This window comes from Dipodomys merriami, unplaced genomic scaffold (assembly GCF_024711535.1).
Source record: "Dipodomys merriami isolate MVZ:Mamm:240054 unplaced genomic scaffold, mDipMer1.0.p SCAF_14, whole genome shotgun sequence".
In the NCBI taxonomy this organism is placed as follows: domain Eukaryota; kingdom Metazoa; phylum Chordata; class Mammalia; order Rodentia; family Heteromyidae; genus Dipodomys; species Dipodomys merriami.
In genome coordinates, this window is record NW_027202715.1 from 41,272,287 (window position 1) to 41,286,169 (window position 13,883).

The window sequence follows — 13,883 nt, forward strand, 5'->3', positions numbered from 1 at the left end:
AGGGCACTTGGTGGCTCATGTCTTCAATCTTAGCTACTCTGAAGGCTGAGATGTGAGGATAGTGGTTTGGCCACAGGGCCAACAAGTACATGAGACTCAACTCCAATAAACTTCTCACAAAAATCCAAAATGGACACTGTGGTTCAACTGGTAGAGCACTAACCTTGCACAAAAGAAGCTCAGGGACAGCTCTCAGGCCCTGAGTTCAAGCCCCAGGACCTGGGGGAAAAAATTTACCCTAGGACTAGGGATTAAGTCCACAGTTTATTAGACTCTAAACATTCTGACCAGTCCAGTTATTTATTTATTTTTTTCTTTTTGATCTTCCAACAAGAGGTTGGGTAATGAGCAAACTATTATTTTTCCTAATAAAATCTAATTTTAGCCAAGTAGCAATGATTCATTTTGTAATCCTAGCTACTTGCAAAGCTGAAATCTAAAGACCATGGTTCAAAGCCAACCCAGGGCAGGAAAGTCTGTGAGGCTATTATCTCCAACTAACCAGCAAAAAGTCAGAAGAGGAGGTATGGGTCAAGTGATAGAGTGCTAACCTTGAGCAAAAACAGCTGAGACTGCACCAGGTCCTGAGATCAAACTCCAGTCCTGGCACCAATAATAATAATAATAATAATAATAATAATAATAATAATAATAATAATAATAATAATTTACATTCCACATAATCCTCACATTTCAATATAATTCAGTGTTTTTAGTACATTTAAAGATAGGAACAACCATCACCAGAGTCAAGTTTAGAACATTTTCAAAGTCCATTGAAAAATTCTTTAACTTCTGTGTTTCCCTTTTCTTTATACTTAAGCAACCACTAATCGACTTGCTGCCTGTAGAGGTTTCCTGTTCTACACATTTCATATGAGTGGAATCATGCAATATATAGACTTTTATGGTTGACTTCTTTAACTTAGTACAATGTTTCCAAAGTAGTATTGTTACTTCATTCCTTTTTGTGGAGGAATGCTATTCTTTTGTGTGAATACACCACATTCTGTTTTAACTCGAAAGCACAAGCCTCTATAGAGAAAAAGAAAAAGAATGTATTAACTCTTCCCCCTCCCCCAGTAGTTAATAATCTGTTCATTCTAACATTATCTCTGGATATTAATTTATAATTTGAATTTGAATTTTTTGTTCTTTACTCCAAGTGCTTCTTAAAATGTTCAAAATAATTCATTGTTTTCTCAACATAATCATAAATATAATTGTAACAACATTCCAATTCTTCTGTTACAACCCTGATCTTGTTTCAATCCTGAACTTTATTTATTTTGCAGCTTCTTTTTCTATCTACCTTTGGACTTTGTCCTCTCTGCCTCATCTGTTGCCTTTATTTGGTTATTAGTGTAGTGTTTATCTTGTCTGGACTTAGTTAGCCTACTTGATTAACCTGTGAGTTACTCCCTAGGTCAGTTTGTTTAAAGATATGTGCTTAGTAAATCATCTAGAATATGTCACTGAGTGAATTGATGTTGAATTCTCTGAATGGATTCTCCTTAATCTGTGTCTTCTTCTCTCCCTTTTTAGAATCGTTTTTTCCTTTTTTCTCCCTACATTCTAGATTTCCCCAATGTTTTCTTCCAGTTTTTCAGAAGCAATCTATAATGATTCTTCTTAATTTCAGAATATACCTTTTCATTTAACAAAGCCACTATTTTTGGATGCAATATCTCCCCAAATCTTACATTAATTTTTAAATAATTTAAAATTCTGTTCGGTTCACTTAATAATTTCTATTTGTTTAATACCAGAACCAACTATTGTATTAATTACATTGACTGTCTTCGTTGCTAGTATTGAGGTTTGTTTTTTTTTTCAACTAACCATTTCTAATTCTATTTGCATTTCTAAGTTAAAGCCCAAGAGAATTAATATATAGAGAAGATATAATTAACCTATTGCTAAAGAAGATCTCCCTGCTAATACTTAAGTTGGCTTTCCCATCTGGCCTCTCCCCAGTAGAGGCCCGATGGTGAGCTCTGTGTCCTGGACAAATATCTCTGCAGACTTGCCAGGTTCCTGCAAATGAAGACACATTCCATCACATTCCCTCTGGAGCACCAATACCCACACTACATGCACAGCCCTCCTCTGTAGGAGAGTATTTATTTTGCTTTAGTCTGACCTGTGGAGTTGATTGATATAGTTGTTGTCAGTGTGTTTACAGTAATGGAGTGGAATAGGTGAGAGAAGAAAATGACTAGCATAATTATACCAGATCTGAACACACAACTTCAGTTAAACCTCTGATTTCTGTTGTTTCCCATCCTTACTCTCTGCTGTGGGGAGGATCTTAAATGTCCCCCAAAGGATTATATGTTAAAGTCTTAATCACTAATCTGTACCATACCAGAAACTGGTAAAACTTTTAGAAGATGGGGCCTAGGATAAGGAAGTTAGGTCACTAGGAGTGTGCCATTGAAGAGAAACTGAAAAGAAAAATAATCAAAATATTCCCTTTTTTGAAAAAAAGATTAATTGGGACTCTTTCCTCTTTTGTCTCTGCTTCCTAAATAGGCCTCCCTAGGCTCCTGCCATGTTGTACTTCCATAAGCCCCAAAGACCATGAATTGAAAGATCTAAAATTATAAGCCATAATAAACCTTTCATTCTTTTTGTTTGTTTTATTTTATTTTTATTTATTTATTTGTTGGTCATGGGGCCTGAATTCTGGGCCTGGGCGCTGTCCCTCAGCAATTCAGCTCAAGGCTAGTGTTCTACCATTTGAGCTACAGTGCCACTTCCAGCTTTTTCTACTTAGATGGTGCTGAGGAATTGAGCCCAGGCATCATGCATGCGAGGCTAGCACTCTACCACTGAGCCACCTTCCCAGCCTTTATTTTATTTTTGCCAGTCCTGAGGCTTAAAGCCAGTCTGGTCTCCTGGTTAGTAGTCACTCTATCTAGCCATTCTCAAGGATGAGTGCTGAACTCTATTTTTACCTCCTATTTCCTAAGGGCAACATAACTTCATCTCTAAATTATTGTTTCTCCCCTGACCTGAAACCTTAATGTTTATCAGGAAGCAAGTACAATATAGTGTATGATGTACTTGAGGAAATTAATTCCTGATATTAACATGTCCCACTGGCTTCCTTGGTTAAATATTGCACTGATCCTATTAAGGTACAGTAATCTCCTTGGCTGCTTTTCTTTACAAAGGACTTTGTCAGAGCCATTCTAGATGAGTGAGATTTATAATAATGCATGGAGGTGGAAAGGGAGATAGTAGTAAAGGTCTTCATTTAGGGGCTGTTTCTCTCCTCAGCAGCGATCTTCCTGATGGCTGGGGAATGAGTCTTTAACATGATACAATAAGGATTAAGTCTTGAGCTCTTAGGCCCTTTTGTGTGTGTGTGGGGGGGGGTGTGTGTGTGGGTGTGTGTGGGTGTGTGTGGGTGTGGGTGAGAGAGAGAGAGAGAGAGAGAGAGAGAGAGAGAGAGAGAGAGAGAGAGAGAGAGAGGAGAGAGAGAGAAGGAGGGGGGAGAGGGAAAGGGAGAGGGAGAGAGAGTCGTAGGCTTTGAACTCAGTGCCTGGGCACTGTGAGATTTTTTTCACTCACTCAAGGCTAATGCTCTACCACTTTGTGTCACAGTACTACTTTTGGTTTTCTGGTGGTTAATGGAGATAAAGAGTCTCATGGACTTTCCTGCCTGCACTGGCTTTGAACCATAATCCTCAGATCTCAGCCTCCTGAGTAGCTAGGATTACAGGTATGAGCCACTAGCAACCTGGATTCATAGGACAGTTTCTTTTGGCTTCCTAGGGTTAAATAGTCACAATTGTTTGTGATAGTACTTCAAAAGTTAATATTGAAAAAAATGAAAGGTTATCATCCCAGTTAGGCTAAGGGGATTCTGCTTTCCGTTAACTTTCTGTAACTGTGCAATAAGTCCCCCATCTTAAAGAATATTTTTTATTTGGGAGCTACTTACCTAGGTTCTGTTTCAGGGTTTCTTATAAGGTTCTGGCCTAAACACTTGGCTTGTTGGCTAAACCCATGTGTCTATTGGCAAGAGATCTTGCTTCCTACTCAAGAGAACCTCTCCCTAGAGCAATTTGAATGCCTTCATGGCAGGTGCTTGAAGATTTCCCCAGAGTGAGTGATATGACAGAGAAAACAAAAAGAAAGAAACTACATTGCTTTTTATGACCTAATCTTGAAAATCAACACTATCATTTGCACCATTTTCTGTCCTTAGAATGGAGTCACCACGTCCAGCCCTCACACTTAGCATTTCTTAAAAATATTCATCAAGATGTATTTTGAACTAAATTCTTACTTGAACTCTATGTCTGTTCACTTCAAAATATTCATTGTGTGGTTTGAATCTCTATATACTATTTTCCCCATCCATTTCTGGAAAGCAGAGCCTTATAAAGAATGACATGAGCTTAACAACCATCTTTTTTCCTTGTCAGGTACTCGTCGGGTCTCTGATTATACTAGCAGCTATAGAGCTGGCCTTTGTACTCACAGAAGACTCTGGACAAGCCACTATCCCTCCTGTTAAATATACAAATCCAATCCTCTACCTGTGCACATGGGTAAGGCCTATCACCACTTTCACCATGTTTATCTTCTGTCTACTTACAGACGTCTAGCTGAAGTGTATGCTTATGTGGTAAAATTACATCCAATTCTATCTATATTTCTCTTTTTTTTTGGTGATACCATTTTTATTGATCATTAAGAAAGTTATCCAGATAAACAAAAAACACAGTAAATTGTTTAAAAAATTAAAGAACATTTTCTATCTATATTTCTCAAGGATTTAGAGGGAAGCAAAGTTTGATTGTAATGTTGTAATGGGATGAAACCTTAGATTTCATCTAATTTTTAAAGCCTTCTCTGCTTTTAGGATCATAGATGAGATATAAGGGTGATGATATAAAAGGAGTGGAGGGAGGATAGGTGTAATCATTCTTTCTTATAATCTCAGCTATTCAGGAGGCAGAGAGATGAAGATCAGGGTTTGTGGTCAACCCATGTAAAAAGTTAGTGAGACCCTGTCTCAAAAACAAGCTGGGGCCAGGTGCTGGTGGCTCACGCCTGTAATCCTAGCTACTCAGGAGGCTGAGATCTGAGGATCGTGGTTCAAAGCCAGCCCAGGCAGGAGAGACTGTGAGACTCCTATCTCCAATAAACCATCAGAAAACCGGAAGTGGTACTGTGGCTCAAGTGGTAGAGCACTCGCCTTAAGCTGAAGAGCTGAGGGACAGCGCCCAGGCCCAGAGTTCAAGCCCCACGACTGACCAAAAAAAAAAAAAAAACAAGCTGGGGCCAGGTGCTGGTGGCTCATGCCTATAATCCTACCTATTCAGGAGGCTGAGATCTGAGGATCATGGTTCAAAGTCAGCCCAGGCAGGAAAGTCTGTGAGATTCTTATCTCCAATTAACCACTAGAAAACCACAAGTGGCACTGTGGCTCAAGTGGTAGACTGCTCATCTTGAGCTGAAGAGCTCAGGTACAGCACCCAGCCCAGAGTTCAAGCCCTACAACCAACCAACCAAACCAAACCAAACCAAACCAAACCAAACCAAAACAAAACAAACAATAAAAAACCCCAAGCTGGGCATAATGAGTCATCCATGTAATTTCAGCTACATGGGAGGTAGATAGGATGATCATGGTCTGAGGCTGGCTGTAGCAAAAGCAAGAGACCCTATATAAAAATAAACTAAAACAAAAAGCGTTGGAGGTATGGCTCAAGTGTAAAACACTTGCCTAATAAGTGTAAGACCCTGATTTTAAATCCCAGTAATGTCAACATTTTTAATGTTGTAACTATTATTTTAAATTGATTGGTGACTAACCAAACATCACTGAATTATTTGTATAGCTTAATAGCAAAGATTTCAAGCATATTTTTGGAGGTCCTGTATAGTGTTTAAAAACAATTCAATTAGGCTGGGAAGGTGGCTCAGTGGTAGAGCACTTGCTTTGCATGCCTGAGGCCCTGGGTTCGATTCCTCACCACCACATAAGCAAAAAGAAAAAGCCGGAAGTGGTGCTGTGGCTCAAGTGGTAGAGCTCTAGCCTTGAGCTGAAGAGCTGAGGGACAGCGCCCAGGCCCAGAGTTCAGGCCCCACAACCGGACCCCCCTCCCCCAAAAAAACCAATTCAATTAGTTGCTATCATTTTAAAAGATTACCCCAAACTTACTTAGATTAACAAAATTTCTTGAAAAAAAATCAGAGAACATCTTGCAGCTATAGACCTACACTCACAGAGCAATAGTCTGCTGAAACTGAGTAGAAGTTGGTCCATTACAGTATATGGCAATAAGGCTTTTGCTCTCCTGGACCTGCCTTCACTTCATATCATAACCTGCCAAGTCTACGCTGGGAATTTCTGTTTGCTATTACTATTATAGAATAAACACAGAAGGATGTAGACAGTGGTGTACTGGACCTGGTTCATATACAGATCTTTATTTAGTGACAGGTTGGAATTAAAAATCTACCATAGCAAGAAATGTTTATACCAGGAAAATTGCAAGCCACAGTTTTATTCCCCCCAATACTGGTTTACTAGCATAGCACCTGATCTAGGAAACCAACATAGCACGTAAGTGAGATGATAAAAGGCAAAGTTTGGTGTTGTCAGAATTAATTTATTAGCCCAATATTACAAAATCAAGACATGGAAAACTGGTAAATATTTATCAGAATCTGCCTTTTCATTGAGTCTTGAAAAGTTTTCATAACTCCCAAAGTAACTTTTTTTTTTTTTTTGGTCGGTCGTGGGGCTTGAACTCTGGGCTTGGGCACTGTCTCTGCACTCTTCAGCTCAAGGCGAGTGCTTTACCACTTGAGCCACAGCCCTACTTCTGGTCTTCTAGTGGTTTATTGGAGATAAGATTCTCCCGGACTGGCTTTCTTGCCCTGACTGGATTTGAACCGTGATCCTAAGATCTCAGCCTCCTGAGTAGCTAGGATTACAGGCGTGAGCCACTGGTGCCCGGCTCCAAAGTAAGTCTTCTAAAATGCACATTGAGGGCTGGGAAGGTGGCTCAGTGGTAGAGCGCTTGCCTTGCATGCATGAGGCCCTGGGTTCGATTCCCCAGCACCACATACGCAAAAAGAAAAAAGCCGGAAGTGGTGCTGTGGCTCAAGTGGTAGAGTGCTAGCCTTGAGCTGAAGAGCTGAGGGACAGCGCCCAGGCCCAGAGTTCAGGCCCCATGACCGGACCCCCCCAAAAAAAATGCACATTGACCCTTTTGTTTCTTGGCTAACTTCCTACCAAAGGTGGTGAATAGAGATGAAGCACTGGAAGAAGTGAGTTAGATAGCATCAGTGAGGAAATGTACAATTTGACATTCATGTATATCAACAATCTCCTTCAGAGCTCCTCTCTTCTCACTTCATCAGACACCTTCCTCCCCTCCTTTACTTGGTTAGTAGTGACACTGTGCTTCAGAATTTCATGTCGATTTCTTTCTAGATCCTGGTTTTGCTGGTCCAACACAGTAGGCTGTGGTGTATACAGAAGAATTCTTGGTACCTGTCCCTTTTCTGGATTCTCTCAATACTTTGTGGTACTTTCCAATTTCAGACAATGCTCCGGGCACTCATACAGGTAAGCAGGAAAGAGAAGGTGACTTGAGGAGGTACTTCTGGGCAACTTCTAAGTCAAAGCAAAGGGCATCAAGTAATTTGAGTTCCAGGATAGAATTGTATCATAGGAGAGGGGGTTGATAACAGTCTCTAATCACAAGCACTGATACATTTGGACTGTTTAGACTTGGATAAAAGACTCATTTTTTTCCAACCTCCTCCCCCTGTAGGACAGCAAGTCTAATATGGTCTATTCCTGCCTATACTTCGTCTCCTATGGATTCCAGATCCTGATCCTGATCCTTTCGGCCCGTTCAGAACCAAGTGATTCATCACATGTGAGACTAAATATGCCCATTTCATATACTACTTCATCCTTAACAAATGTAACTTTGAGATATCTAAGTGTTATGGAAGTCCTCTGTTCCCCAAATAATATACATACAGCTTGAGCATTCCTTATCTGAAAGTCTGAAATCCAAAATTCTTCAAATCTGAAACTTTCAAAAAGTCTGTGCATATTGCAAAAAAAAAAACTTTCAAAGTCTGAAATTCCTGATATACTAAGCATTTCAGATAAGGGATATTCAACTTGTATTGCCGAATATTTTATATACAAAGAAATAATGACAAGCATATTATACTGAACATGAATTTACCCTTAAATCTTCAGCACAGGTGGCTAATGTGTACATCCAATCTAGAAAGTATGAGTATTATTCTATTCGATTATGGTCTTCAGATAAGCTTATATTGATCAACTGACTCTAGCATCATATCAAATTTTCAACACCGCATAGTTATCTAGAAAAATCAGTTTCAAGTTTTAGAGTCCCATAGAGGTCCTGTTTCCAACTGATTTACTTTTTAATGTTTTGTATCTTTCAGAATCCTTCATCCACGGCTTCATTTCTGAGTAGCATTACCTTTAGTTGGTATGACAGGTAGGAAACTCCTGGAGTATGGGTTTTTTTCCATATTTCTACTTCCTCACTAGTCTGAAAGTGAAGGAAAAGTTAATTTTAAAATACAATTCTGTAAATCAGTTTAATTTAGCTCCTTTATTGGCCAGATTAGGATCATAATGGATGGAAGATAATTGCTCTTGGGAGCCTGGGAACTCCACAGGAGAAAAGGAAAGAGGCAGTAGGAGAAGAGGGGAAATGTAGAGGTAGTCAGTATGGTACATACTTGGTAGAAAAGGGATGAAGCAGCTGGTCTGGGTCTACAATATGTATTCTTGGCCTTTGTACCTATGGACCCCTTTGGCAAGCTAGTGAAACCATGAGCTCCTTCTCAGATGATGTTTTAAATATGAAAGAGATATGTACAAGTCGTTATGTCGAAAAATGAACTTTACAACTTTGGTGGGGGTGGAGGATCGGGTGGGGGGAGGTGGGGAGAGTATGGGAAGGGAAGGGGAAACAAAGAGGAGGCAACAATGCTTGATAAGAAATGTACTTGTTATCTTGCCCATGAAATTGTAACTCCTCTGTATGGTATTCTCACAATAAAAAAAAGAGAAAAAGAAAAAAAGATATGAAGACTATCAGGGAAATAAGATACATTGAAATATAGTTACCAAAATATTTTAAAATGAATTTGTGATATAATAATACATGTACTCTTAAATTAATGTAGTAAGTAGCAAGGTAAGTAAGTGATAGGTTGAATAAGGACCATAATTTTTTTGTCAGTCATGGGGCTTGAACTCAGGGCCTGGACACTGTCCCTAAGCTTTTTCACTTGAAACTAGTGCTCTGCCACTTTGAGTCACAGTGCTACTTCCTGGAAGGACCAAAATTTTAAAGTAGTGATGAGCATAAGTTTGCTGTGAAAACATCTATGACTTCTCCTGGTGACAAAGATATCATACCGAGCTCTTATTAGAAGGAAATGATAGAGTTCAGTTAGAAGCTACATAAATAAAAATGTAATTTATTTTCTATCCATGTTCTCAAACTCCAAATTGGAGAGCTGGAAACAGCTATCGGGCCTAATCCATTTTCTAAAGACATCATGGAGACTCTGGGAGAGGCAAGAGTATAGACAGGCTGCAGGTATTATTCCACAGGGATAGCCCTCCTTCCCTTTTCTTATTGTCTTCTAACACATTTTATTATCCCCATGTACTTCCCATCCCTCTGTCAAGTTCAAAGGTCCAGAAGAGGCCCTTCTATCCCAGATCTGGAAGGCAGGTTTTGATAGAGGCAGCAAAGAGAAAGCCTTTGATGCAGAGCAGTGTCTTACTACGTGGGTCATTCTTATTCCAGCATGGTTCTAAAAGGTTACAAGCAACCTTTGACACTTGAAGATATTTGGGATGTTGATGAAGATATTAAAACCAAGTCAGTAGTGAGCAAATTTGAAGTATTCATGACAAGAGACCTACAGAAGGCCAAGCGAGCCCTCCAAAGACGGCAGCAGAATTCCCGGCGGAAATCTGGAGCCACACTACCTGGCTTAGACAAAAACCAGAGTCAAAGTCAAGATGTCCTTGTCCTGGTAACTTTTCCACAAATGTTTATATGAGTGTGCTCTATGTCTCAGGAAAGAAACAATGTCATAGTGATTCTGATCTTACATTTTTACAGTACTTTATACTGTTCAATGCATTTTATAGTATTAGTTATATTTGTGATACTAGTAATACCTTAGTGTTGGATACATGAGTGTACAATATACTCTTTTTGAGTATATTTTAAATTTCCCATTATAAAATAATTTTAGTAATAAGCCAGGTTCTAGCAGCTCACACCTATAATCCTAACTACTCAGGAGGCTGAAATCTGAGGATCACAATTCAAAGCCAGCCTAGGCAGGAAAAGTCCGTGAAACTCCTTATGTCCAATAAAATACTTAGAAAACCTGGAAGTGGCACTTTGGCTCAAGCAGGTGAACACTAGCCTTGAGAAAAAGCTCAGGGATAGTGCCCAGGACCATAGTTCAAGCCCCAGGATTGGCAAAATAATAACAACAATAATTATTTTAGTAATACCTCAGGATTACTAGAGTTTGTATCTTGATGCAAGTTAGCATTAGCAAAATATTTATTGACTATAGCTGTGTGTCTGAAACTGTTTTGGGAAGTAGATATAAGGAAGAATCCTGGTCAAGTAAGTGCCCATCTATAGACAGCTAGAAAATAAACTAATCTAATACATATGTTGAGAGTAATAAATGCTTTGTTAAAGAAATTAAACAAGAAAGGCACTGCTGTACACTTCTGTTGTACCATTTACTCAGGAGGCTGAGGTAGGAGGGTTGCTTAGGCTCAAGAGAAAAAAGAAGAAAGAGATTTTATTGACTTTAAAGTGAAATGTTGCAGGCTGGGAATGTGGCTTAGTGGTAGGGTGCTTGCCTAGCATGCATGAAACCCTGGATTCGATTTCTCAGTACCACATTAACAGGAAAAGCCAGAAGTGGCACTGTGGCTCAAGTGATAGAGCTTTAGCTTTGAGCACATAGAAACTTAGGGACAGACCCCAGGCCCTGAGTTCAAGCCCCAGGACTGGCAAAAAAATAAAAAGAATAATGTGCTGCTTAAGGCAGAGTAACTGGTAAGGATTCATTTGTTAAAAAATAGTGGTATGGCTAGTACCGGTGGCTCACATGTGTAATCCTCGCTACTCAGGAGGCTGAGATTCAAGGAGAGTCTTATCTCCAATTAACCACCAGAAAACTGAAAGCAGAGCAGTGGCTTAAAGTGGTAGAACACTAGCCTTGAGTGTAAAAACTCAGGGACAATGCCCAGGCCCTGAGTTCAAGTCCCAATACCAACCAAAAAAAAAATGGTGGTAGAATGAGACCCAAATCATAAGAACAATCCATTCACGAACAATCAGAGGGAGATCTGTTCCAATCAGAGAGAGCAGGAATATGAGGCTGAAAGAGGGTATGTAGGGCATGTCCAGACGACTGGAAGGAGCTCTCTGGAGCATGGGGAGAGAGGTTGAGTGTGGGATGAGATGAGCTCAGAGAGTTGGACAATGACTACGCTATGTGAATCCTTGGAGGCCATAATAAGGTGACTGGATTTTATTTGAAGTCTAGTGAAATGTCAGGCTTCAAGAAGAATGGTTGTGTGAATTGATTTATATTTTTGAGAGATGACTTGAGTTGCATCTAGAGAGTGGATTGTTGGCAAGAGGGACAGTTGTGGGAAGGCTAGCAGTTGTCTAGGCAAGAAAGACTGATCACTGAGAAAAGTTACAAGAGGATGTCAGTAGTAGAAAAACTTGAAAGCTGAGGATTAAAAGCTGAATTTGGGGGCATGAGGATGCCAGAATATAGGAAAAAGAAGCTGGCAGATGAATTTTTGTGGTTCATGTATTAGTGGCCTAGGACACATGGCCACCTTCTCCCCATTTTTTTCTCTTCTATGAGAACACTGGTTATTTGGAGTACAGACTACCCTAAAGACCTTGACTTATTTTCCCTAGGGCACATTCCAAGATACTAAAGGTTAAAACTTCAACTTTTTTGTGGTTGGTGGTAGTGGTAAAGGGCTTGAGCTGAGAAGCAGAGTGCTGTCCCTGAGCTCTTTAGCTCAAGGCTAGCACTCTACCACTTTAAACCACAGCTCCACTTCCAGTTTTCTGGTGGTTAACTGGAGATGAGAGCCACATGGACTTTCCTGCCTGTGCTGGCTCTGAACCATTATCCACAGATCTCAGCCACCTGAGTAGCTAGGGTTATAAACATGAGTCACTAGCACCCAACTCAACTTATGTTTTAGTGGGGACACAATTCAACTTATAACTCCTCCAATGACTATGAAAATGGAAAAAACAAAAAAGCTTTGGGCATTTAAAATGTACTTTTTCCATTTACATCTTTTACTCTCAGCTTTTCCCTCAGAGACTGTTCTCTGTTTTGATGTCATATACTTTGTGTGTGTGTGTGTGTGTGTGTGTGTGTGTGTGTGTGTGTGTGTGTGTGCATGAATATCATATACTTTGTGTGTGTGCATGCATATCATATACTTTGTGTGTGTGCATGCATATCATATACTTTGTGTGTGTGTGAGTGTGAGAGAGATACCAGGCATCCAACTCAGAGCTTTGCTTGTATTAGGCAAGTGTTCTACCACTGAAAAATATCCCTAACCTTAGTTTATTTGATGTAATCTTACCAAGGCAGTTCATGAACTTGCCATATAAAACAGGCTGATCTCAAACTTACAGTCCTTCTGCCTAAGCCTTCCACGTGCTGAGTATCACAAGTGTGTACCACCATGCCTGGGTTTATGTGATATTCTTACCAGCATAGTTGACTATTTTCTGATACAAAACAGATTATGGCAGCAATTACAATGGAGAGAGACAGCAACAAGGAGGTATAGAGAAAATGAAAATCTATACAAGAAGGCAACAGGCCTCCAGGCCCTTCTGGAACTCTAGAGCTGTTCAGGGTATGAACAAATTTTATTCTGCACAACTCTGTGAACACTGTTGTTTTTTTTTCTGTACCCAGGAAGAATCTAAAAAGAAAAAAAAGAAGTCTGAAGCCACAAAAGACTTTCCCAAGTCCTGGCTTATAAAGGCCATCTTCAAAACTTTCTACATTGTGATCCTGAAATCATTCATAGCAAAACTAGTGCATGACATCCTCTTGTTTCTGAATCCTCAGCTGCTAAAGTGAGTTCCCAGTCATGGTTGTCCCTGAGTGCCTCCTCTACCACCCTCCTTTTTGCCCCTTGTGGAGACAAGCAAGAGTTTTCATAAATTCCCACTTTTGAAAAATGCTTATAATTTTCTTCTACCTTACGGTATTGTCTTCATGAGGAGTATGAGACAGTGTTTGAGATCTGAGATGATACATACTTTAACCTCTTTCTTTTCTGTGTCCCTCCTCTAATAGAAGCCAGATGCTCATTAAACCTCTTTCTGGTTAAACAGAACTTCTATGATAAGAGCCTCTCTCTATACCCAAAAGCCCTCCTCAGAGGTTTAGGTTCATCATGACAAGACTTTGCAACCTTCCTCTATCTGGAAGGAAGTACCACCATGCAAGCCTCTTGAATTTATGATTCTTAGATACATGTCCTAATTGGCTAGAAATAAATCAACTTGTGTCACACAGCTGCTTCTATTAAGGGATGGACAAGACAAGGCCAAAGCATTACAATGGTAGCTACATAGAACATTTCTTTCATTATTCATTCTTTTGTTTGCATTTTGAGATAGAATCTCATTTCATAACCCAGGTTAGCCTCAAATTCTTCATCTTCCTGCCTCAGCCTTCTTTTTTATTATTAATAAGTTTTTTTATTGTGAAAATACTGTACAGAGAGGTTATAACTA

The 13,883-nt window shown here is 39.7% G+C and overlaps 1 protein-coding gene across 1 annotated transcript in view; it reads left to right on the top strand.

The window, feature by feature from the left end:
* Positions 1 to 13,883, top strand: part of LOC138826212 (ATP-binding cassette sub-family C member 2-like) — a 53,189-nt gene that overhangs the window by 4,352 nt on the left and 34,954 nt on the right. Inside the window, exons 3-8 of the mRNA XM_070021391.1 lie at positions 4,440 to 4,565; positions 7,466 to 7,600; positions 7,809 to 7,916; positions 8,467 to 8,522; positions 9,852 to 10,083; positions 13,054 to 13,217. Of these exons, the coding sequence (XP_069877492.1) occupies positions 4,440 to 4,565; positions 7,466 to 7,600; positions 7,809 to 7,916; positions 8,467 to 8,522; positions 9,852 to 10,083; positions 13,054 to 13,217 (821 nt within the window). The remainder of the gene's footprint in view (positions 1 to 4,439; positions 4,566 to 7,465; positions 7,601 to 7,808; positions 7,917 to 8,466; positions 8,523 to 9,851; positions 10,084 to 13,053; positions 13,218 to 13,883) is intronic.